The sequence below is a fragment of the Corvus brachyrhynchos genome, unplaced genomic scaffold, assembly GCF_000691975.1.
Source record: "Corvus brachyrhynchos isolate BGI_N302 unplaced genomic scaffold, ASM69197v1 scaffold142, whole genome shotgun sequence".
Taxonomy (NCBI): Eukaryota; Metazoa; Chordata; class Aves; order Passeriformes; family Corvidae; genus Corvus; species Corvus brachyrhynchos.
In genome coordinates, this window is record NW_008237226.1 from 9,037,382 (window position 1) to 9,064,619 (window position 27,238).

At 34.9% G+C, this 27,238-nt stretch overlaps 1 protein-coding gene across 9 annotated transcripts in view; it reads right to left on the reverse strand.

Moving 5' to 3' along the window:
- The window catches only part of DGKB (diacylglycerol kinase beta), a 381,330-nt gene that overhangs the window by 174,162 nt on the left and 179,930 nt on the right, over nt 1-27,238 (reverse strand). For all 9 annotated transcript variants that reach the window (XM_008629944.2, XM_017729357.1, XM_017729355.1 and 6 more), the window contains 3 exons: nt 23,918-24,003; nt 21,533-21,622; nt 18,835-18,995 (listed from right to left, as the gene is read on the reverse strand). In XM_008629944.2, the coding sequence (XP_008628166.1) occupies nt 18,835-18,995; nt 21,533-21,622; nt 23,918-24,003 (337 nt within the window). The remainder of the gene's footprint in view (nt 1-18,834; nt 18,996-21,532; nt 21,623-23,917; nt 24,004-27,238) is intronic.

Sequence of the window (27,238 nt, forward strand, 5' to 3'; positions counted from 1 at the left end):
CACCAGGAGTAAATGTCTATATATTTTCAAGAAGAATATAAGGCCCAGTATGCAATCTTCTAGCTTGACATGACCAGGAAAGCTATGTAATACATTCTGGAGCTAGACATTCCTCAGGAACATTTTCATAACTGCAGTCTGCATATGAAACTTTATGCAAATTAATGGCAGGCAGGGGCTTCCAGAAAGTCACCTCTTGGGGAATTAATTATTGATTTCCCAGTCTTCTTCTATCACCCAAATACAATAATTTTGTGTTATTTTACATGTTTTACATTTAGAAACCTTATTTTTTAGTCTAACTTGAAAAAACATCTTTAACTGCAAGGCTTAGTTGTTCTTGGCAGCTGACCATAAATTATCAGAACAAGGCAACCAATAAATATACATGTTAAAACTCAGTGACTGTAGCCATCAAAACAGTCATTGGAATATTTATACTCTGTGAAACAAGGGAATTATAGAAGCTGTCACTCTTTTTGACAGAAAAAAGACACCATACATGCTGTTTAACTTCAAATACAGTTAAAAAGAAATGGTACACAAAAGGATACAGATCCACACAGTTTAAGCAATGAGCCAAGGGTGAGGAAGACCTTGTAATTATTCTATGCTGCTTTTCAACTGTATTTCACATATGTACATGTTCTTTTTCTTCTCCATTTTCAATTATTTTTTTCTGTGAACTACAAAATTATTCTTGCCATTAACTCCACTTCTAAATTGTCGTACAAATCAATTGGGTCTTTTAAATTCAGTAGCCTTTAAATAGCTTCAGTGAAGCCTCATATGGCACATATCAACTGCAATCACCTTTTGAGATTTTAAACAGAAGACAGAGTAAAGGCTGAGGAGATTGAGATGATGTGATGATGGAAGACATTTAAAGAACAGAAAGTCTTTTAGGTGAAGTATTTGCATTGACAATACTGTGGAAACATTATGAACCATCCTATGAAGAAATATGTAATATGGTTCAAATCAAGCAGGCCAGCTTGTTAAACATCAAACTGCTATATATTTTAGCTTTGCAAGAAATGAGAAATTTGCCCACCTCTTCTCCACACATTTTCCTTTACATAAAAAATTCTTTCTCATGATAACATGCAGATAAGAAGTCCACAGTATTACATATCAAATAAAAGCTTGCTTAATAAGTACTGTGGTCATTGAGACACTATAATACTATTATATATATTTTATACTGTGATACCCTTAAATCTTATTATTACATTTCAATAATAATATGCTTATTATTATGCATTATTTTGCTGCTCTGTTGCTTTCAAAAAATTATGCTTATTTTCATTTATATATCTACTCTGCCATTTGAAATTTCTTTTGCTATACACATACAGCACTGTAACATTCTGTACAGGAGAGCAGAAAATGACCGTAGACAGGCAGAGGAAGTGAGAAGGCAAGAGTAGCTCTGGCAAGCTGGAATGGGAAGGACTAACTTCAGCAACCCCAGCAACAGCCTCCCTGTGTGCTGCTACCTCCCCTCCTTATTTCCTTTGGAAAGGGAATCCCTGATATATTTGAAGTATGTGGAAAAGGTCCCACTGATGAAGAATTCACTGCATACATATAGTTTATTATGATTCCTGTCTAAATAGGAAATAAAATTGAACACTGCCATTCCTAAATAAACACTATTTCTTCCTGAGCTATACAATTTTTTTTTTCCAGAAATGGTACCGTCTTGATCTGAAAATTCAGGTGACGAAAGAAAGCAGATTATTATCTGCCTAATTTCCTTTGGTTTTAAGTTTCAGTGGCTCATGTCCAGCCTTGATTTGTCTAGTTTCGCCTTATATCTTGAAGAACTTTGCTATCTTAACAGACTGCTGACTACCATGTATTTTCTTCCCACTAAGGTATATTTAGACTGATCAAGTTGTCTCTTCACTGTCTTTTGCAATAAAGCTCTTAAACCTTCTGAACCATTCTTGTCACACTTTTCTGAACTTCCTTGAATCTTTCAACATCCTTTTTGAAATATGGATGTCACAGCTGGACAAATTTAGCTAGACTGCATCCAAAGCATGTTATGTTTACTCAGTCCTCCCCTCAGAAGAAATTCAAGGATCATATTTGCCCTTCCAGAAAGAGTTTAAGCGATTGCTGAACATGGAAAATTAGTGCCTCTGTGTTGCTGCTCTGTGGTATGCAGTCTTCTACCTGTAAGTCCTATGCTTCATTCCTAGCAATCTGAAAGTGTTAAAACATAAACCCCCTAAGATTGGTTAATAAGATTAGCTATTATCACCCAGAAATGAGAAGAGAAGAAAGACTGAGGTTGAACTAGATAACATGCTTGTTAAATAATTTATTCCCGAGATTTGTCCTTGCTATTTCCAATATTTGGTCTCTGAGAAGCCCTGCTAACCTTTCTGACAGGCTGAAATGTACACTAATCAATGAGAGTGAATTTGATCTCCAAGAATATATTCTGTGCCCTAGTATTAAGTTAATCACAGTGTTGTGCAATGAAACAGAGTTTGTCTGAAACCATTGTTTCTGTTCTAAAATTTTGTATTTTGCGGTCTGATAATCTGAAACCATTTTCAGAGGTATTCCAGAATCAGCTTTGTCTGGAAATTAGCATACTGGATCAAAAATTAAATGTGTGGGACTCTGTGATCTGGTGAGAAAGAATGTGAAAAGAGATACTAAGGGATTACAGATGTGAAATCTGCTGATTTATCTAAATTAATTTAGACAAAATTGATGCACTCATTTGTGTGGTTGCTTTTAAAGTGGTTAAAGAGTGGTCAAAATTGATTTAGTTTAATTGGGTTAAGCTAAAACTGTTTTAGCCACTTTTAAACTGCTTCAATGTCCACACAAAGCAGTTGAACCTACTTAGCTAAATGGAATTAGAAACTGATTTTGTAAAGCAGGAACAATTCCTATCACACAGATAAGTAACAGAGTTAAAAAGAGAGAGTGGTAAAGATGAGGTTGTAATAAATGGGCATTACAGGATAAATGAATGAACCTTAAGGAGGGAGAAAGAGTGAAGGGCCGAATACAAATGAAGATATTAATAAACAGATATATGGGAGATGTAGAAAAGGAGGCCAAACACACATTGGGGAAAGAAGAGCAGTTTGACTTTAAACTTCCTAGAGAACAAACAAAGACCAAAATAGTTAAGACAAAATAAAGATTTTATAAACCATACTTCTAAGAACAGCCAGCTATGTCTTGGTCTGGCAAAGCTGCTATTGATTTTTTCCTGAGTAGAGACTGAGGTTCTAATTTGGCTCTAAACGTAGAAATTTGTTCATTCTTGCCATGTACCCTCTCAACGAACTATTGTAAGAAAACATGGTTGTTATGATCTTTTGCTAAGATGCCAGGTGGTAGCACTTAAAACCTCTTGCTATGGGAGTAGAAAGGGGATTTATTTTCATTATTCATGAGAGCCATTTTTAAGGGATAACTAGTAACATGAATGTAGTTGCAAATCAAGTGATAACAAGCGTACTTACTTCTGGGGTTACAAAATGAAATGAGGTGAGGTAGTTCCTTAAATTTTTGACAATTAGTTATGAAATGCAGGTATAATGGGGCAACAAAAAGGTACAAGAACCCAATTTCATTAGCCCCATGACTTTCTAATGTTTTGTTTGCATAAACACATGTTGGTGCCATATAGGCAAATCTGATATCTAATATTGTGCACACAAAGATTAAGTGCTGCTTTATATTGCAAGTTTCATTTTTATATCTCATCTGACAATTCCAAAGTATTGATCCTCATCATTATTTGCTGTTCATGTAATTTTCTGGCACAGGCATATTTTTTCCTCTGAAATTCTGGAAAATAAAAGAAAAAACCCAAAACAAAGCAACCAAAAAAACCCAAACAAACAACCAACCACCAACAAAAACCCCACAAAAAAACCCAACCAAAAAAAAACCCCAAAAAAACAATAACCCACAACGACATGAAAAGAATTTGGCAGTGGTATAATGACATTAGAAATTTTCAGAATTAAATATTAAAATTAGATGGATAAATCTGACTAGACAGAAGTGGCCCAGAGCTTTTCAGAATTCCTGAAAATGAAAATTTCCTCTTGAGACACTGGTAGCCTCTCTCAATCACACAGATAAATCTAGACTGAGTAAATACTGAAAACAGTATTTTCATACATAAAATAAATTTTTCATATTTTCATACATAAAATACAACCACAACTCATTTACTATCTCTTCATTTTACCTACAAAAGCTTTATAATATTACTTCTTTACTCATCAAAAAATAATTTTAGGAATTTATTTTCTTCAGATTTTGAAGACATTGTGAGAGTAGAAGGATTATATGGCTGTACATTATGTAACAAAGTAACTTAAGCTTAGGTCAAAATTCATAATTATAAGGCACTTCCAAATATGTGGAATTGGCACAACCTAAGAACCATATTAAGCATTATGTCAGTTAAGCTATAAACACAGGAAAAAAAAAAGGTGCAATGAAGAAAAAAATCTGCTGCTGTAACTGAGCATCCCTAAGCTATCTCTGACGTGATCTGGTATGTGCACACAGAACAGCATTACATGAAGAAGGCTGCTCTGATTCTGGGATCATGTTCAGGCAGCATGATGTATATCTTTACACATGTAATGGAAAATCCACAGAACAGATTACTTGCAGATGAACAAAAGTACAAGAGCATCATTATTTTATTTGTGCTTAATAGTATAAAATCAAAACATGCAAAGAAAGTTAAGGGACACCCCATGAATGCCCTATCCCTGGAAGTATTCAAGGTCAAGTTGGATGGACCTTGGGCAACTTGCTTTTTCACAGGCTTTTGCCCTCTGAAGCTAAAACAAAATCTAAGAAACTGTGATTTTGGCTACTAAAACAAAGTATTTTTTGTTAAAACAGTAGAAAAAACAAAGGTTTGAAACAGGAATTTTAAGTATCTGTCTACTTGTCTGCACATTTCTTTGGTAGCTTACATAAATGTTACCTTTTTTTTTAATATGAGAACAGAAATCACATTAAGGAGATCATATGTTGAGCAGGGGAGAAGATGTCAGTCTTTTTCCATGCATTTTCTCTGGGTGATGGATGAAGTTGTATTGCAAAATTCAGCTTCAAACATTAACTCACACAACTAGCCAGAAATAATTAGACAGTCAGGTGAGAGAGTATTAGTTGTCATGCACTGAGCTTTTTTCATCTTATGACCTGTACAGATTTTCATAAGGTGAAGGCCAAAATGGACTACAGCATTTTTATTTGGCTAGCATTTATGAATTCATGTATCATTATATAAATATTACCTTTGATTGAGATCTCATTAAAGGTCTCTCTGTCTCATATCAAAATGTCAATAACACTCCTAAGGAGGGAAATGTCATTTAACTAAGGCTGTGGTTATTAATATAATGAGTTCAAAAATTATCACAGAAAATTACTTTTTTCTTATTAGACTCCGATTGTTATTTTTTTAATTATTTTTTTTTTCTTTTTTAAGAGTTATTTTGCGAAGAAAGCACAAAACAGTCATTATTTGAACTGATATTTATCTTCCTGAGGAACTATCATAGAACCCTCCTGCCACAGTGATTCTTTCTGGCTTAACACAGCATTTTTTCTAGGCACTGGCATAGCCTTTCTTCCTCTCAGTTTCAAACATACTTAGTGCAGAAAAAAATAAATATTACCACCATAGTGAGACTCTCATTGAAATCAAGAGAGGCAAGTAGAAACCCAGAGTGAAAAGGCATTTTCATTATTACCCAACTTCTACCCCAGCGTCAATGCTTTTGACTGGGTATATTCACTTCCCCAAAGATTCTTCAGCCATTGCTGTTTCAAAAGTAGGGTTGCTTCCCTCCTTGTAATCCTAGCAGAAGGGAATGTGGTTGGATATTTCAGGTAGGTGATAAAGCAGTTTCATGTGTCAGCTTACAAACAATATTTTTAAGCACAGAGACACATCAGTGAACAGCTAACATCACCCCCTTTGACATGGAGTTTCCCCAAGGGGGAAGAATGGCAAGAGAAATTCTTTTAGTCACCAGCTATGGAATTTTACAAATGCAAGGCAGCAGATCTTTTTCCTGCCAGTCTCTATGGGAATCAAAATGCTGCAGTAATTTAGATAAGCCCTATATACCAGGGCCCCAGAATTGGATTTCCAGGCTATGTGTTTTACAGAGTTTGGGGTTTTTTTCCCCATTTGGCCAAGATCAGCAAGGCTGGATCTATATAATCTACATGTCTAGCTATTCCTAAGTACTAGTTGCATAAAAGTCCAGAAATCCCAATTTACATCTGCTTCTCTAGAGAATACTGAGACTTGTGCTATTTATTTCCTTTACCCTTCTGGATTACCTGGTCTGTTTGAATGCAAGGATACTTCTAAGAAAGAAGTAATTCAATAACATGCAATGCAGATTAATTATGTTTAAAATATGGGATAAACATGGCAAAAAAATTTTAAGATAAGAGCTCCAGACAGCAACTGTAAATGGCTAATACCATGAGCAGCTCTGAAGTGACTGGTGCCAATTCTGATGCCTCTCTCATATCATAGAATCATCTAAGATGGAAAAGATCTCTAAGATCATTAAGTCCAATTCACTGCCATATTCACTCCTAAGTCATGTCCCTAAAAGTGCCACAACCATACATTTTTTAACACTTCCAGGCATGGTGATTCCACCACTTCCCTGGGCAGCTTGTTCCAATGCCTGACTTTACACAGTGAAGAAATTTTTCCTACTATCCGAACTAAACCTAACCTGGTGCAACATGAGTTATAAAGTATAACATCATGATTTACAGAGCACAATGAAAAGGGAATCATGAGAAGCCAGAGCAGAAAAGTAAGGAGAGCATATGAGAACACCCTAGACAATCCAGCCTCTGAGGAGCTCTTCCTTCGTCGGTGTAGGGACTGCAATGGCTGCACGAACAGTCCTTCCATTGCAGCAGTACTAAACGCAAAGCCAAGGACAGTCCTCCAGACAGAAACTTCATTACCAGGATGGTACCACAGGCTGCCTTGGAAAGGTGCCCTGTCTACTCTACACAGTTCTTGAAGAGTGTGCATGTGGCATGGGGGTGCTAAAATAAGGTGCAGCTGCAAGTGGGTGCACACTGTACCACAGCACACTGTGGTGTCCGTGTGCCTCCAGAGATCTGGATGGGAATCATCACCTGTGGTGAGACTGCTTAGCAGGATGCACTGGAAAGCACTGACTCTTACTCTTGTGTGCCACATCAGTCCATTCAGCCTTAGTGACATCACCAGTACCATAAAACGGCAGCATAAGAGCAACAATTTTTAACACACTCTTTGGCATTTTACAAGCTTAAGTAGACTTGGGATTGTCATAGAAATAAAGAATATGCTATGTCATATCCTCAGAGCTCCAGTTTAAGTGAAGAAACTGTAAAATCACAAATAGTGAATAGAGAGTGCCTTGGCTGTGTCTGTAGAGGCTCTTTAGTACAAATTGTTCCAGTAAGGACATGGAATAACTTATGTTCAGTAATTTGCTTCTAGTTCCACCTGGTTCAGATGGTAACATAAGACTAAGTGTTTCTTGGCTAAATCCACCCACTTTCAGTTTAGTTAAATCATGTTCCTTTTGGGACTTTGCCATCAAAATGTAGAAAACATGCAGATCTGGAGATATAAAGAATATTTTTGTACCACAGGAATATCAATTAAGCTATCAACTCTCTAGATATGTAAATAATGCTAAATGACATACAGCTCTAGATCTCTGAGATTTTTATATATTTCCCCCCGGATAACATACACCACAAATTCAATAGTGCACATAATTTAAATGTCTGATATGCTATTGCTATTTTAACATATTTTGGCACATGAGATCTTCTCATATATATATGTAAGTCTCCCCAAACTGTAAACTGCTTCCTAAACAGCATTTGTTGAATTTCTTAAAATGAATATCTATCCGGCCTCAAGACTGACTGCAGTTACATACTGTACAGATGATTGTATGGTGGATGACAAAGTAACAATTCCCTGTGCCTATTTAACATCCAATTCACACATCAAATTTCTCCTTTAAATATGTAGAGGTGCCCACTTTAAATCTAAGGTTTCTATGTTTATTTGTTCTCTTTACCCCTCTGTGTCCAGAATGCCTTTCTTACTCTTTTTTGACTTATCTTTCTACCTCATAGCATCAAGATCACAAAAATTATGACTACATAAAAAACACTAAAATAGCATCATATCCTATACATTATGCACCCAAAGGATCAATATCTCAGATTACTTTCCTAGTACTAACAGAAATTTTGCATGTAATCAACAGGTGGACTTTTCTTTTAAACTAAGACAATCAAAATTAGAAGACAGAGGAAGAAATTTCCAATAGCTATCATGCTCCTAATTTCCTAATCAATAAGTAATTCTAAGCAATTCATTAAGAACATATTTCTTAAATGTATATAATAAAATATCTATAAATTTAACTTGATCTAAAATGCTTATAAAATGGATCTCCCTCTTTGTTACCTGTAATAGATTGGGTTTTATATTGTGTTCTCAGAAATAACTGTACTTCATGTCCTCAATGGGCACTTGAGTCAGCATGATTATGATTTCTTTGGTCCCTTCTCAGCTACACACAGGCAGTCTGAAAAGACTCAGTAGGGCTCTGGCAGACCTGTGAAAGTAAAGTTCTGAGACAGGATCTTTAATGGCATGGCAAAAAGGTAAATGATGTTGTCAGGGAGAAGCTGGTAAAGCAACTAATTTACATAAACTTGTTTACATATATCAGGATTAACTCTCACATGAAAACAGAATGATTACAATTTAAATCTGAGCTATTTTTCACATAGTTCTACATGTGTACACAGAGACATATGTCGTGCATCTTAGCCAGGTGAAGGTACCAGGGTACACACAGCCCACCTTATGTTCTGTACAGCTTGCGTACCTCATAAACACTTCCCAGATTCAACTTACTTCCATTGCTAGACTCACATGTCTTAAAAATCTTTGCCTTTTTAATTCAAGCAATTTCCTCAGTTGTTCTTCCTACTTTGAGGTCCAAATTAGTCTTATGACCAACCTTAAAGCTTATTCACCTTACTCCTGACTTTAATATAAAGTCTTCTTGGCTTCTACCATTCCTTGATACATTCCTGTCATCACTAACAAGCAGAACTACAAAATCTAGACAAGGACCAAAATTTCAATGTCATTTGAATATAGATGCTTCTCAGTGTGTGTGAAAAAAACTCCACATCATATTTTCCTGACATCCTTGACATTTCTTTTAAGAACAAGTAGGAATAACAGCATTAACAAGATGAACATTCATCACAATTATATTATGATAATATGAACAAAATACTATAATGAACTCTTAATCATTACTTAGTATATTACAAATTTCATATGGAGAAAATAATAACTTACATATATAATGAATAATATTGTTGTAGGACTAATATAGTTGTAAGTTAATTACACACTCTGTAGCTGATTTAGTTGCATTTAGCTAAGGAGCTGTTCCGAGCTCATTGCAAATTAATTATGTCTTTAGGCATATATTCTCATTTATAACTGTCACTTGCAACCGTAGCTGTTGGCAAGGCTGCTCTGTAGACCCTTCCTTTATGAAAACAAATGCACCACACCCCCAAAACAATGAAAGCAACAAACAAACCCCAGAAAAATTCCTGAACAAGACTCAAAATCTTTGCTAGCTAGGGTATGCAATGACAAAACACCAGAGGACTGAAAGTTTCATTTTATTGCATTTTGTCCCAAAAAATATCTTTTGCAGTATCTACTTAGTAAGGTTATGCCTCATTGCATTTTATTTAATACCTAGCTTTCACAAATTTGACACAGATGAAATTTAGCATCTTCTCAATTCTAGAATTGTTCTACTTTACAAGTCCCTTACAAATTAAAGGGAAGGATATAGGTAACTGCCAAAGACTCTACCTACGATTTTTCTCAAATTTTTTACTGACTAAGGGAAACAAGTCACTTTCTACCCTTTGATTCCATGCCAGAAGAATAATTTTGTGGCAGGAATGGGTACTAAGTACTAGCAAGTGAATGAGACACTCATAAATCTAAAACAAAGGAGCCTTTCTTAGTTCAAGGTATTCACCCTTGTTCTCCCCACATCATGAAAAGTTAAATGAGTCTCAAATACCTAAAATGACAGAAAAAAAAGATCTACATGGGAAACTAGAAGGGAAAGATGGTAAGCCAAAGCTAGACACACCATACATCTATTTGACTTTTTCAGGTCCATTGCAAAACTGTAAAGCAATTAAATTTTTAAGCAAATTTTTAATCATTCCTACTTCCTGTGATTCTCTTTGAAGCAAAGAATGGTGTATGTCAGTCAGATATCTTTGGAAGATAACATATTTAATGTGGCCAGTGTGCTCCTTCCACATTATGGGGACACACAGGCTAAACCAATGACCAGTCATTTAGGTCACTTTAGGACAGGCATGTTTAGGACAGTTCATAGCAGGAGAACAGACTACATCCAGTTTGAATTAAGACTCCCAAAGTTCTGTTTTGCAGACAGAAGGGACTCAGCATCAATTGCTACACTCCTACTGAGCAAAATTACTTGCTACTTTAAATATAGCCCACAGAACTGTATTTTTCACTGAACCTGACAAAACCTACAGTGAATTCAGCACAAACCTAGGTATTCTTATTGCACTGTAAGAGAAATCATACACACACAAATCTTAATAAACTCATTTGATATATGTAAATATTCTCAGAAAGTTCCAGCACATACTGGCATAAATTCATACTTTAGCATTAAAATAAAAATAAATAAATGACCAACCAAACAGGAAGAAAAATCTAAATTCTTTGAATTTCTTTATCCTTATAAGAAATATAAGAAATGGTACCTCTGGAAATAATCTTTTTTGCAGTGATTAGTGTAGATTTTTGTAGTGATTTCAAGATTAGTAAGACTCATTACACAGTAGAGTAAGCTACAAAACTTTAGTTCTCTGGAAAAACTACCTCCCACGTCCCATGCAGTGCAGTACAAATCTCATGCTAGGGTACCCCAATACACATTATGAACGGTAGAAGAATATGATGGCAAGAGGGATTTAGAAGGTAAACTAAATCCACACTGGTAGAGAGAAACTACCTAACAGGAAACACCACCAGCAGTGTTGCAGTATAAATATTACCAACTCTAAGTATATCTTAGTTATGGAATTCGCATTCTCCATGTCCAGGGAAATATTGCAACACATTAGCGAGAGGAAACCTTCAAAGAGCCTCCTATCGCTCCTTATTTATGAATTATTCTACAGATCCCACTTTCCATGGCATGCTTGTGACTTTCTGCCATATGAAAAAAATAACCACCTGCAACAAAAAACCCTACATCATCATACTTGCCATATATGATATCCAAAATTCCTGCAGAAGAATTTCAATATTTCAACAATAAAGTTGAAAAGAGTAAAGAAGATTCAAACATGCAAGTAGCAAAACCTGTAAGAATAACTAATTTGCAAGAATTAGCAATGTGAGCAAAAAATTAAACAAGATGATACATTGAACTATCAACAACTCCTCAAAATAACAGTATTTCAAATCTGGGATTAAAGTGTTCTGAACATGCTCCTTCTGAAAGAGAGCAGAGTTCTCCCCACAGATACAGCAACCAGTTTTACAGATTTGGCTACTTGACTGAGACTATTACTCGCCCAATACCAATATGGATCTTTTAATATTATATTTGTATTCACACATGGACGAATTGTTCATTTTTTTAACCCTTTTTGCAGGAAAAAAAGTGATTTGGATTACAAAGCAGTAATACTGTTTACTATGAAGTGTTCTCTCCCTCCTTGGCACAGAAATAATGCAATATATCACAACATTCCATTAGCACATTCAAAGTGATGATTAGGATTCACAAAATCACTTAGGCATGTGTTTATGCTCATATTAGTTCAGCAAACCAATAAACATGATTTTTAGTTATGTATACCAAAAATCCCACTTGAATAATTTATTAGCTTCCACCAAATGCCCAGAATTCAACATGTGCAATTGTCCAGTCATATTAGTGAAAATGCAAAAAATGCTTAAAAAATTACCCAAGTATTTAAGTGCTTCACTAGATCGGGAAAGTTTAAACACATACTTAAATGTCACATTGTATCAGCATTAAGATGTACATGAACTTAAATTCTGCACTGAATCAGCAAATGTCCCTAGGATATTTTCCTATGCAGAAAAAAAATTCCTTCTCACCACCATGGACAGCAAAATGCTATGAAGCTTTAAAATTTCAAAATATGGGGCCAGCATAAAACTGAAATTCATTCACAGCTATAAATATTATATACAATAATAAACTCCTTTTTTTTGTAGTAGCAGTAATAAATATACTCTAAAATAACATAGATAATAAAATAACATAGAAAATAAAAGATTATGGGATCCCATAGTCAGAGGAACAACTGTAGTTAAGACTCTTGTATTTGAGACTAAAAATTCTGGCAGTCAAAGTTTCTGTTGATGCTAATGAAAGTCCTTTCTCAAGAAAACCAAAAATATGGCTTCTATGTAAGATTTTTCTAACTTTTTTTCCTGAGTCTTGCAAAAAAAAAAAAACAAAAGAAAAAAAATTAAGAAGATATAATGGAAGTGTAGGTTGATGACTTAAGAGTATAGTCATGGGGAAGCAGACCCATAGCAAGTTCAAATTTATGATTATGAGAATTAAGAAGTCATATTTTTCCCTACTGGCAGAATAAGAGGCTCTTAGCGACTGGTTAAGGCTGAAGAATATTAAATCATGAGCACCCAAATATCTATTTGATAGTGCATTTGGATAGTAACATATTAGGTGTCATAAAAGTACACTTGTCTTTGTCGTAGACCTTTACTACTTTATGGCAATAATTCTTCAGAGAACACATCCTGATTGTAGTATTACTTACTAGTATTAATGAAATTTCCCCTCTATGTGATAACTGCTTATTTTTTTATTAATCCAGTATATAATACTGACTTGTTTCACAAAGAACTTACAGAACATTTCCAGGCACATTCAGATATCTTTACTGCCTTAACTAAAAACTAAAAACACTTGCAAAAAATATTTTTGTTGTAGATCATCCAAGTGAGAATATCACCATATTGCAATGAAATCAATTACCACCTGTTGTAAAGACTGAACGAAAGACTGAGGTGATCTAGTTCTGTAAGTTCTGTTTTAGCATTAAAATTTTGTACCTATCAATTTTAGAAAAGAAGTCTCTCAGAGTAATGTAAGTTTCTGAATTTCCATGTACAAGTTAATCAAATGGACAAAAACAACAGATGGAATAGGAATCTGGATATCCCAGTTCTCTTCCAGGTTACTGTCTTAATTGCTGTCCTAGAGCATTCCATTTCTTTTTTTCCCTCCAATATGTTCTTGTGTATGTGTTTGCACATGCATTCAAAATTTCAGCTGAAGGGAGGCTGGAAGATCCTTATCTAAATTCTTTATCAGTAAGGAAGACAGACAAGATGTTTTCCATATCTTAAGTACGTTGTGCAAATGAAATAGTGTGAATAAGATCAGCTGTAGCTTTAAGCTTCCAAAGGAACTTGATTCTGCTGACAATGACTCTTTAGGGTACGTAGATAAACAGTACCAATAGCAAAGATCCCAAGTAGGTTTACCCTAAAGCATGCCTTCAGATGATCAGTCTAGACAAGAGAGAAGCAATTCTGGATCTACAAAGAATGCAAGCCTCTAAGGGAATCTGCTGGTTTCCTAAGGGACAGCAATCCTTGAAGTCCTCCTGGCCAGAACAGTAGGCAATTACTTAAGCATGAACAGAGAATCTGTATGTTCTTTACATATGTAACAGCTACATAATTGGTCAAAAATAAAAGTTCATCATTTTAATGGAATCTGGCCCAAGAAGAAGAAAACAGAGATGAAAATCAGAGTTACCTAATCAGTCTTTCATACAAAACATTTCCAGTTAAACACGAGGATAGACAATGACTGCTAATATAAACTTTAGAATTGCCTCATGTAAATACCAGTAAGTACCATGTCATTTGGTTTACTCTTACACCTCAAGTACTGCCCTAAACACCCGTGAGAAACTGCTTTCATTTTAGAATGGTATTCACTGTTTTAACATAGGGAAGGTTGCACTGTGCCACACTTTACCTAGTAAAATTTTCCTTAAAATCTAGCTCAGTAATATTTCTTTCTACACAAAATTGTACTAAAAGACAATGCAGATGTTTGCAAATTCAGTTTATGATGTTCCAACAGTCTAATTACAGAACTGCAAGGGGCTCAGCAGCATATGCTCTGCAATACCCTATACAGTTACAAAAATGCAAGTGACAAACAGCATTGATAACATTTTATCTCCTATTAATATCAGATAAATTTATGGTTTATTTAAAAGGGAAAAAAAAAAAGGAAAAAAACAGAAAGAAAATGTTTATGGTTAAAGATCTTCAGTACTGATTCATGTTGACCTAATTTTGGCTCCATAAAGTCTAAACTCTAAGCTAATTCAGTAGCAGAACAGTAAATTCAAAATTATGCTTGCTTCTGGAAAACCTACTTTAGGACTCCCATCTTAACATCTATTCATAATTTCTTTCAGCATTATTACCCACAAAATGGAAAACAATAAAAAGAGGTATTAGTAACTAACAGGAAAGTCAATGGGAAATAGATGAGTTGTTTGGATTAAAAATTGTTACCTTTTTTGAGATAAGCCATTATCTGAGTCCAATCATCGTTTTTTTTATTTAATATTTTCAAGTAGTTTGCATAATAAATGTAAAAAAATCAGGGTCTAGCAACGTTGATTCTCAGGTGACTACAGCTGTGCCTTTGGTTTGGCCTACAGCTATTTGCTCCAGCCAAGGAGGAGCCTCAGAAAAACTCATCTATCTCCAGGATTAAGAATTATCAATTGTGAGATAACAAATAATAATGAGATTTTTTTTTAAAGAACTTCATTATAGTTTTTGCTTGATTTCATAATTTCTCTTGAATATCCACCTTAAGAGAAAGCACAGAAAGCAGAGATATTGTGCTCTCTCACACATTCCTATCCAGAAGTACATAAGATGGCTTCTTCCCCCTTCCACATGCTCTTTTCAACCAAGCATTTAGTGGAAGCCAAGGTTTCTAATGTTTAATCACAATGGGACATTTAATGAGGCATTCTTTCCATTATCAAAATACCCACTTTGTCTCACTTTGTGTGAGAAATTATGTGAGAAGCACCAAAAATAAGCAATATAACTTCCCTACATATTTGACATTCTCCAAAAACTTCCCAATAAAAGATAAACAGCCTTGACAGTCACTCCCTTTTCAGTGATTAGAATCAACAATATTGCTTGACAACTAAGCTACTTATCCCTAAGCTTAAAAGAACTCTTTCTTTGCACCTTAGCGCTACATAAAATTTTTGGCCGTGCCATGACAGAGTTTCCTAACAGTGCACATGGAAGTCCTTCTCAAGGTAACAATGTTCTCAAGTTGTTTTCCTATTTTGCTTTTATGTGAGAGTTTGCCTCACTGTCTGTTGGTCACTCATCTTCCATGACTGCTGCTCAGGTCTCAATCAGCACATGATTATGTCACCATCTTCCATGTTTACCTGGTTTTGTGTGTACTTGAATTGAGTACATTTATTGTGAATAGAATATAGGCCCATCCATTTCATAATTAACAATGTGCATTTATGCTTTACTATGCCTGCATAACTGAAGAAAATGTTTCAATCCAGGCAAGATCTGAGAGCAGACTTGATAACAATTGTTTGCAAAAATAAGGGTTTTTTTCAGGATATCATTATCCACTATTTTCCTTTTATTTTTCAAATAACACATAGAGTCACGAGTATATGGAGATTTAATCTGAGGATTATTTTGTTTTCTTGGATGTTGTTTTGGGTTTTTTTTGCCAGGAGGGGTAATTTTAAGCACTGAACTGAAGAGTTATTACCGATTTTGTGAAACTATTTATCTGCTCTAAGATAGCATTAGATTAGGGAAGTGTTGGGTTTTTGGTTTTTGGAGTTCTTTACAGACTTGACATACAGAAATGAAAAATAGCTAGGATAAGATACAGCAGGTGTGCAGGGGTGTTACAGCACACAAGCTTATCCTGTCCACATATACATGTTGAGCCACCATTAATGGTAAGCAGCTGAGTGCTTGAAAAAAACCGCGAAAGTTGAGCTGTTTTATCCATAGGGAAGAGGTTAACCATGACAAACAGTATGTCCAATGAAATACTCTGTCTACACTCACATACTCCCTCTGATTATAGCAACAGCAAGTTAGCTAAATGAAGTGACAAGGCTGAAATTCCATTACTGCAGCAACTACAGAAATGCATCTCAAGCCCAAAAATAGTCTGTGATAACACAACAATACTGATATTACTGAAGTCTGTCTTTGATGATCACTGGGATAATATCAACCTAGTGCATGAATGTATGACTATTAATGCTGGTTGGGTAGATTATGGGGAAAATAATTTTATTTTCTCTAAAGTACATTGGTAATTGAACTTGCCACTGTCTGACAGTTGGCCTGACGTTTCCTGTCTCTGTCATGCCTCCTCATTAATCCTCTAATACTACCAGTTATGTTTGTCCAGCTCACCAAATCTGTGACTTTCCAAGATAAGCTTTCGTTTTCAGATGATCCTACCATATTCTTGAAGAGGTTTTTTGGTTTCATTTGGTTTTCCTTGGGGTGGTGGTATTTTTGTTTTTTAAAGCAAATATGATTTGACTATGTTAATGCACATTTTTCTTGGATATTTAGCTGTTATCAGTGACTCCAGTATTATTAGGAAGCAGATGGAACTTCTCTCCTGGTATCTTGCCATCCTGACAGAATGATGGATGTGAGCAATTGAAAAATCTTTATCTTATTCTACATTTCTCTTAGATGTTTTCTAGCTCCTGCTTTGAAACTGACACATGGCTTGGCATCCACTTTTCATGGTCCTTCCGTGCTCTGTGCTTCCATCAGGTTGAACATTACCCATACTCATTCACAGTTTGTTACACATTCATCTCAGTTTGTTTCTTACCTTTTTCTCTGTACTTAGACAAAGTCGAGTTCTTATGGACATATCAGAGCTTTGAGATTGCCAGAGGGAAAAAATAGGCTTGTTTGGCTTGAACATACTAATCAAACTTTTCACATCCATACACTGCTGTCTCCAACTCCTTTCAACTTAGTGTATAATTTTCCTTCCAAGGGGTAAATTACCTTCTAATTGCTACCTATGGTCAAACAACTAGATTTGTAGATGAGGAGAGAGCAGGGGATGTCATGCTCAACTTCAGCAAGGTTTTGAACACTGTCTACCCCAGCATTCTTGTATCTAGCTTGGGATATTATGGTCTTGATTGCTGGAGAGATTTTTAAAAAAAAGACTGACTAGGTAAGGTGGTTCACTGGTAAGAGGGCAGCTCCAGAGAGGTCTAATAGCAGCCTGCAAGTACCTATGAGGAGGTATCAAGAAGACAAAGCCAGATTCTTCACAGAGGCCCATATGACAGGAAGATGGGAGACAGATAATTTATGTTGAAATGAGAGATTCAGACAGGATGTAGAAAAAAACTCTTTCATCATAAGGACAGTCAAGCATCACCCAGAGAGGCTGTGCCATCTCCATCCTTGGGGGCTTTTAAGATCTAAATGGATAATGTCCTGTGCAATGTGATCTGCTCTCATAGCTTACCCTGTTTAGAATTAATGACTTCCTGCAATCCTTTCCATCCTGAATTATGGTCCTAAAACATCAAGAGCCCCATGTCAAGAAAAATTTTATTCAGTTTTACTTTCGCATCCTCTCTAAACATACATTTATATAGTTATTAAGTACCATTTCTGCCACACTGTTACAAAGATCATACAGCAAGTTCTATTCATGTTGGATTAGAGACTGTGATTATTTGGCAAGAATCTATGAGGCAATGTGCAATATGTTGTAGTTTTCACAGTGCCTTGGAGAAACAGTAAAAATTAAAAGAGAGTGTAATTCAAACAAATGTAAGTTTCTGCATCTAGGCAGGAAGAATCACGCAGGAAAAACCCAAATGAGGTACGAAATAATGGTTCTTCAGAATAGTATCTGAAATTAACAACAAATCACAAATCAAATATGAATAAAGGAATTCTGCTAATATTCAGAAGCATAGATAGTACATAGAAAACCACAGAGAAGCACAAACCAGAGATGCAGTTCCTCAGACATGAAGAGTTGCTTAAACCCTTTTCCTCCTAATTAATTCAAACTGTGAATATCCCTACAAGGCAGAACCAAGAAAATACGTGCAGGGCTTTCTTTTTGTATTATTGTTTTATTATTTAAAACTGCCCTGAAGAAATAAAGAATGCAACTGTTCTTTTAAACAGTTTTGACTATGTGAATACTAATGGAAAAGATTACTTAAGAGTTCTTATTGATTAGTTTTTCCTTTATATTTTTACAGGACCTTCAAAATGAGAATATAAGTTTATTATTATGGCTGCTCATAAACCATTAAGAACAACACAAATATCTTCTTTACAAATGGGAAGGTAGAAGGTCCTGAAAAATAATTCAGGTTTGAATGTGAGGAAGTAAATTTATGCAAATTGCTGTCAGTCATCTATGTATTCATTTCACTAGCAAAACAACATTATAAATTATCTCTAGCCAACAGTTCTTCATCTGAAGGCATGTGATGCAAATATTTATTCAAAACAGAAAAAGAAAATCACTGAAGGATAAGTGTAAGTCTTACCACGCCAATAGAAAAGTAGTTATTGATGATGTTGTAAGGCACTGGGTCTCCTTTCTCATCTTTATCATTGGGTATTACTTCGAATTTCCACCTGTCCAGTAAAATCTCTGAGCTATTCTCAATGTCTTTTAAGATCTTCATCAAATTCTCACCTTCATACCCTAGCAAAACATAAAACCAGTTATTTAATCAAGCATAATAAAGTTTCATTACATTTTCTTTCTCTTTCTAGATGGCTGGTTGGACAGGGCTCTGAGCAACCTGATCTAATTGAAGATGCCCCTGCTCATTGCAGGGAGGGTTGGACTAGTTAACCAGCCTTCAAAGATCCCTTCCAACACAAAATATTCTATGATTCTATGACTGGAAAAATGAAATCTATGCATATAATACCTTAAAAGCAGGATTGTGCTTGAAGTATTGACAATTTTCCAGCACTTGCCATTAAAAGAAGTACAAATACGAAGCTAATTAAGCATGCAAATTTAGAATAACTCTACAGATTTCAGTGGTCATCAGATTTGTGATGAAGAAAATAATGAGATTTTCAAAATTTGCCAATCTCTTGAATTTTCCAAATGATTCAAAAAGCTACTGTGGTACTTTGCAAATTGTTCTTGATGTGAAATTAATCTTAATATTTAAATTTCTTTGATTTCAAAATTTATGGAAAAGAGACATATTGTAGTTTTGCCTGACAAGACAATGAAAGGTTAAAGGCTGTCTACTAATTTTCATGGATTGTTTCAATCTGGTTTAGCATAAAAAATCCAAAATTGCAAATCTATAGCTGATAGCTTTATCAGCAAAAGTAACATTTTTGCATATTCCAACAACTTCTTCATGAGCCTCGTCCTGCTTTGTAGAGAGAGCTTACTCTTACTTGCAAATAAGCACCCACATGTATTTCACTAAACTGAGTAGAAAATTTGTTTATGCACTCATGAGTATATACAACATACGAGTGTGCATGAAGAAAAACTGTGGGGGTTTTACTACGGGACATTATCAACTCTGAATATTATTCAGAACAAATGACTTTGTAATAGACAGCTAAGATCTGGGGATTCAGTCCTTCTTCAAAGCAGAAAAAACAAGATCTTCTATTCAAGAAATATGTACTGCCAGTGTCATTAACACCTTTAGCAGGCCAAGCCACTCAAAGCCTCCTTGATCAAAACCCACTGCTGATGTATTTGTTTACGGCTGTCTAGCACACTTTTGCTAGTTACTGACAACCACCACATGACAGCAGCATGCACAATTCCATTTCTCTGCATCTTTGAGATCACTCACCAGCAATTTAGTTTCTGGAATCCCTGTCTCCTCTCCCATCTATGGAAGTTCCAGAAAATCTGTATTATGGTATTGTTTACCACAAAGCAACTGGGCAAAGAACGATGAAACCCAGAATATTTTCATACTGCCTTTTTCTACTTTAGTCCAAATGGAATCACTTAAGATACAGGACATAAATAAAAGTGAAGGTAAGGACAGGTCCCAGCTAATGTGATTAAATGTTCTCATGGCTGGACCGTGCTTGGAACAGCAGTGACACAGACTAGTGACTTCCTATGACCCCTTTCAGCCTAGTTACTCTATGGCTCTATGAACAATTCAGAAAGTTAAGCAAGGCTGATTTGGTTTTGGCTTGTTTGTTTTCCTTCTTTTCCCCTAAGACTATAAGAATGTAAACAATCAACAGTTGTGACAGAGAAAATAAAGGAGGTTCTCAAATGATTTGACAGAACATTATGGTTAACAAAGTGCTACAGCATGGAAACTACTGAGAATTTTCTAAAGAATATCTGGCAACAAGGCAGACATTTGGAAAGGAAACTGATGAGACAGAAGAAGTAAGATAACTGCAAAGGCTGAGAAGTTCCAAAAAAAAACCAACCAAGTTCCAAATACAAAACATCTCAATTGAAACAACCAAGACCTGAAATAGACCTGGCTATGAGCCCATAAATTGAGGTGCTTTCACCACAGATTGACTCTGGTCTAAGATTTTCTTCCTTGTGTCTCCTTCAAGTTATCCTGTAATACAAATTCTGAACAGAATTTTTGGAGAAGCTGAGTGTAAGTCTCCATACATCCAGGAAAGGATGCAAAGGGTATTAAACGTTCAATTTTCTATATATTCTTCTTTCAGCATTTTTTGCCTTCTCATTTTCTGATACATAGTACCACAGCACTTATTGTCTGGAATCCTCTGTAGGAAAACAGAAAGGGAGTGGATCAAAGGAACTTGTCCAAGGCTGAGACATGTTTTTCATTTAATATTTTTAAAGATTAAAAAAGCTTAAACCACTCCTAACCCATTATTAGACGTTTCCAGTAACCCTTTCAGAACAGTCCCAATTAAAATCCATTTAAGACTGCTCCCTTTACAAGGTATTTATCAAAGCAGTAACTGCAATACAGATGGTAAAAAGCCAACCAAACTGCTATACACTATTCTCATTACACTTTGGAACGGTTTTGGTGTCAGCAGAAGCTACAAACAAGGTATGAAGTGTGATTACAACCTTTAATATCTTACATATCTGTACAACATTTACAAACAGATCATTCCAAAAATAGATAAGGTGATAATGGTTCTTTATGAAAACAAATCCAAATGTGGATGTTGATGCAAAAGGTTTTTATTTTTTCTTTTAGTTCCATAAGACATTGCATTTTCATTTGTGTTTACCTCCTCCCCATCTCAGACACCTTGCTAAATCATTGCCAGTCCCAAGAGGCAGGATAGCAACAGGAGGATGCTTAATCAAGTTCGCTTTCTCTGTGAATAAAGAAGGAAAAAACGTAACTAAGGAACAAAAATGATCTAACTGCATGTTATTATATGATAACTGTGTAAGGTTTTGTTTCAGTGAAAGACTTGTTTTGTATATGAAATTATGCTGCCTGCTCAGCAATGAGCATTTCACTGTCAGTCCCTTTTGTAGCCCCTTCTCCACTCGATATTCAATCCTTAATCCCAATTTACTCATTTGTTATCATAAGGATTTTGTAATCCTAATTTACTCATTTGTTATCATAAGGATTTCGTAAATCATAGATGTGACAAACATTCACAAACAATGATACTCAAGATCTTTCCAAGACTGAGTATGGTGTTCTCTGTCTAGTTCTCAGCTCTGCCATTCCCAGCTATGAATGCAGAAAAGTAATAGTTAAAGGCATGAATAATGAGGTGAACCTTCTACTTTTTCACCTGGGTGACCAAATTTGTGTTTAACTGTGTATTCACCTGGATTTGTATCTATACCTGAGCACCACTATCAAGAAGTCCTTGGAACTGACACAAGACCTTAGATGGGTTTGCCTGTCAGGAATTAAACCTGCCATCCAAAGGGGGCACTTGTCTGTCAAGACTTTAAGTAGCAATTTTGTATTTATTAAGCAGTGTTTTGAAATGAATGAATTTACAGTGTCTTTTCAGTCTTTACTGGTATTTTTGTAGCATTTTAAGCCCAAGGATCTCTTCAAAACCCAATGAGAAAACCCTTGTCAAGAAAGCTTTTCTGAAAGCTGGAATATATATTTCAAATACATAATTTGTCAAATTTCCCATTTAATGTGAATGAATAGTATGTCTAGTTTAAAAGTTATAATTAATTAATCAGTTATTTTGTTTATAGAATTATGCACAATTATCAGCAATAATCAGCAGGAGTTTATCTATACAATGGATGTAGCAGGGCACATCAATGTTTATCAGTATTTTAGAAAGGGTTAACATTCATATAGCCAGTTTAATGGAAATTTTTCAGAGAATGTAATATTTAATAGAACAATTTTTTTTAAAGTTTCAAACTGATGAGAATTATTTTTTGCTTTTGTTTAATTTTTCTTTCTTTTCTTTTTTTTTTATTTTTCCCCTTTTTTTTTCTTGCTCTGTTCTCAGATAAAGCTCTTTGTGTATCAAGACATCAGGGAAAATCAAATTAGAAAGTGTCTAGAAACAGGTGTGCTCTTAAAGTTTCTATACTAAAGTGCTTTAGCTCCCTAAAAGGCAGCACTGAAAACATACTTTCTGCACCTATTAAAAAAGATGGTTCCTGGATCCCCCAAGTAATTTCTTAGTTCCATACCTCAAAAAATGCTGCACAATATAGTACGTTACTGAAAGAGAAAGCAACTGCATGACATTTTAGACCTCATGAAAACAGGGATGACACAATTAACAGCTGCAAAACTTTGTTTCTTGCAAGTTTAGACAATGCACTTGATGTTCATGTACATTAATTTATGACTCTGAAAGCTATTTGAGAGCTACAACCAGTAGCTTGCATTTGCAAAAAGACTTTTTTCCATCCAAGATTAGAGATACTCCTTTGCTAACATTCCTTCATGACATCAGGTTTACATTTCAGTGAACTTTTAAAGGTTTTCTGGTCCCCCAAAAAGCACACACTTTTAAACACTTTAGATAAAATTTCAGTTGAGTCTTTTGACCTCTCTTGATCCTCTTCCTGATTCCACTGTCACACATGCCCACTATTTTTCTCTGCAGCCTAACACCAAATAAATGTTCATGTGATGTGGAAGACATTCTCCTTAACAATCCTTGATAAAATTAAGTCTTGAAAGTCTGCAATACCTTGACTTCTGGGCCTTCCTTATGATTTGTACAGAGAACTTTGCAGACAACTGACTGAAAGAACCCCAAAACTGACTTATCTCTTAATACATGATCTCCATTACGGGATAATAGAGCATAGCCAAAAATTCGGTAACTAAAAAAAGCAACTGAGCTAAATTAAATTGTCTTAAAATTAGCAAGTCAGATTTGATTCAGTTGTGGAATAGACTTTGAACTGAAATTAAAATAGATTAATTCAAATTTCTTGCTTTCAGGAAATCCAGCAACACTCAACTTGTCTAGAGATTTTATATAACTTTTGCAATTTGAGTGCCTTTAAAAATAATCATGTCCCAAACTAACACATTTCAAACATTTAAATGAACAAGCTGTTGCTTGAAATAGTTGTATCCATGCATTGGTATGCAAGGAAGACCATTAAAATGAAAACCATGAGGCAAGCAAAACTGTGTAAAGGCTATAGATTACCTATGCAATCCAAAATCCAGCCTACTGTTCCATCTCCACCACATGCTAGTACTCTGAATTCAGCAACATCTCGGAAAAAATTTAACCTAAAAAGAGTAAATGAAGATACCTAATTATGATCAATATAATTGTTCATTATGTAAACATTTTATGCCTTAAGACATTTCATTTAATAGTAAATAGCAAGTGATCACTTAAAATAAAAAGCAATTGTGCTTACGTATTCATTTTTTAGACAAATACTACCCAACGTTATTATTAATTATTATCAGTATTATCTGAAATATTTTAAACAAAATCAATAATTTAAGGGTTATTATGGTACACTAACACTAAAAAAAGTTTCTACCTGATGGTTAGTCCAACCTTTGTCTCACTTCAAGTCTTGTTTGAAACCATTATCAGAAAACATTATCTGTTCACCTAGTTGTAAATGGATAGGTAGTCTGTCAAGACAGAAAAGTCTATGTTGTCTAAATGTATTAGCCAGAACATTTATTTGTGAAGTTCTTTCTATAAAGAAAACTTCATACTTCTGGTAGGACACTGGTGCATATTAAGCTGGACATTCTGCGGTTGGTAAAAACAATTCTGCATCATGGTTTAATACAAAATGAGAAAGCGGCAGATTGAAGGCACACATTCTATCATCTTAAAAACCGTATTTTAAAAGTAAAATATCTTTGGTAATATTTGCTTGACTATTTCTGCTTCCATATCCATCAAGTGAGTATCAGCACCTACTTAGCCACTTCATTCTATAACAATGTTGCATAATGCTAAAAAGTGAGGATATATCAAAACAACGCTAAGGTGCAATAATTTTACTTTAAAAGCATCATTTCAGGATAGCTTTTGACATATGCTGAAATCATCCCTTACACATAAACTGTGACTAGACAAAAAACTTCCAGTAATCTTGTTGTATTACTCTGTATGTATGTATATGTACATTCACATATATTGTATTCATTAGTGTTACAGATACCTTAATGGATATTCTACATTCTAGTGACCAGATCTGATTTCCAGTTTGCAATCTCCTAATAAATGCACAACTAATAAATACATTTTACACAAAGTCTTGAACACAAATAAATATAGACAATAGCTTGTAAGTGTTTAATTCCAACTGTTTTTCCATATGAAATTTTAATGCTGCAGGGGGAATGGAGCTCCTGTCCTCAGAAAGTTTTAAAATTTTTTTGGACCTCTTGATAAAATCAAGAGCACATGAAAAATTACAGAGTAAAAGAGTTAGAACGGGAGAAGGAAATGAAAAAAACAATGACCAAAAAAGTTATGTAAAATGTAGAAGATGACAGGACAACTTCTTGTTCTATTAGTTTTTGACCAGAATTTCAATTTTAGCCAAGTTGCATAGAATTAAGCCCATCACATGTCCCACTCCCTGTAATTTTCTTTGGTCAGAAGAGCTCTTAAGCAATTTCAAGTGCAAATATAATGCCTGAAGGATGCTTATTCACCTTGTATTAAAGGCTGCCTTGACCTTCTCACCCCTTTTATGTTCTACTTCACACATCTGCAAGAGAAGTGCTGTAGGATTTCCTGTGATTCAAAATGTCGTGTGCCAAATCTGACTGGGTACACATGGGGAAGAGATCTAATAAGCATATGTGCTGAAAGGTCCTCTTCTGGAAGTCACCTCACACCACTGCAAGAGTAGGCACTGAGATATGCCCTGGCCCCCAGGTGTGCATGTCCATCCCCTCACAAGGCCTGGCATAGAGACAAATGCTCCTGCCACCAGCATTCCCACTTTGACCCAATGTGTTGGGTTTGCAGAAAGTTACCAGGTGTAATTACATTGCTTCCTATACTGAAGGTATTTCAGCTTAATTTAAAGTCAAATTATAGCCCAGAGGTGACGTCAGAGTGACTTCTAAATTTTAAACATTTCTACCTCATGTAGCAGATGTGGAAAAGAAAGTCCAGAAAAAAACAACCAACTAAAACAACACCAAAAGTACAGGGTTGATTTTAGCATTGCTCCAGACTGGCAGAATATAGACCTAAACCTCTGCCGTTTTTTATAAATAAGCTTCTTCACCATATGGCTATCAAACATTCTTTTTGTTTTGACTATATAGTTAATCTTCATCAGAAAAGAATAACTTCCAAAAAAGTGGGGGACTGAAAAATCCGGCAAAATCATATTGTGAAAAACATTTTCAATAGGCTGCATTTGTATTTCCCTTGGAGCTTTTTATATTCACAGACAGTGAATTTTCCAAAGTATAGCATTAAATTCACATAACTTTTTCTTTTCATTAATTTAAATATAAAAATAATATAAAAATAGTATAAAAGTCTAACACACAAAATAAATAAAATACATGTTACATTGTATATTTGCATATATAAATGTAGTGTATATAAATATAGTATAGCAGATATAAATATTTATAAAATCAAATTAATTTATAAAATTAAATATAGTTATATAATTATATATGTAAATAAATCTTATTCATTGAATTAGAATGTGCAGCCCACATTAGGAGTTGGGAAGGGAACACAGTTCTATAAGGTTTCATTCAGACTCAGTAAGCGTTACACTTGTAAAGAAAGAATTTCTTTCAGATTTCTTCATAGACCTTTACGGAGAAATTCAGTATTGCTTACCAAGAAAACTGTGCTCGGTTAGTGTTTTAATAGCACCTGTTACTTTTTATCCACCATTTTTGACATGTTTTCATAATCACTTCATCAAATCCATAGGAGTGCAGGGGATCTATTTATGAATAAAATACCAATGCTAGAGGATGTAACAATTTGATTTTGAATCATGCAATTAATTGATTTATGCACAGGTAGCAAACACATACACATTCGTATAAAACTTTTTAAGGAAAGACCTAAAGTATTTATTTAAATTTATTTAATTAATTTAATTTATTAGAGTAAAACTGAAGTTTTACTCATAGTAATGAAAACATAAATTGCAATGTTTTCCATTTAGTTCCCCGCACATGACTTTTGCACTTATATCCAAGTGCAGCGCACTGTGCAGAACTTCAGGTGCTCAGCCACACAAGGTGGCATAACAGGAGCAATGCATTAAATCTTCAGCATTCTTCACACAGTGGAAGCAAAACTTAAGACTGTCTACAGTCCAAGCAAAGAATAATCCACTAGTGGATCTCAGGATAGGTATAAGGTGCCAACACCACAGATGTCATAGAAGCAAAAATATTGTTAAACAGCTGCTTAAACTACATCTTTAAACTCAGGATTTAAGTTTCATATGTGAAGACTTGATGAATTCTAAGTACTACGGATTCGTGGTGTACAAAAATA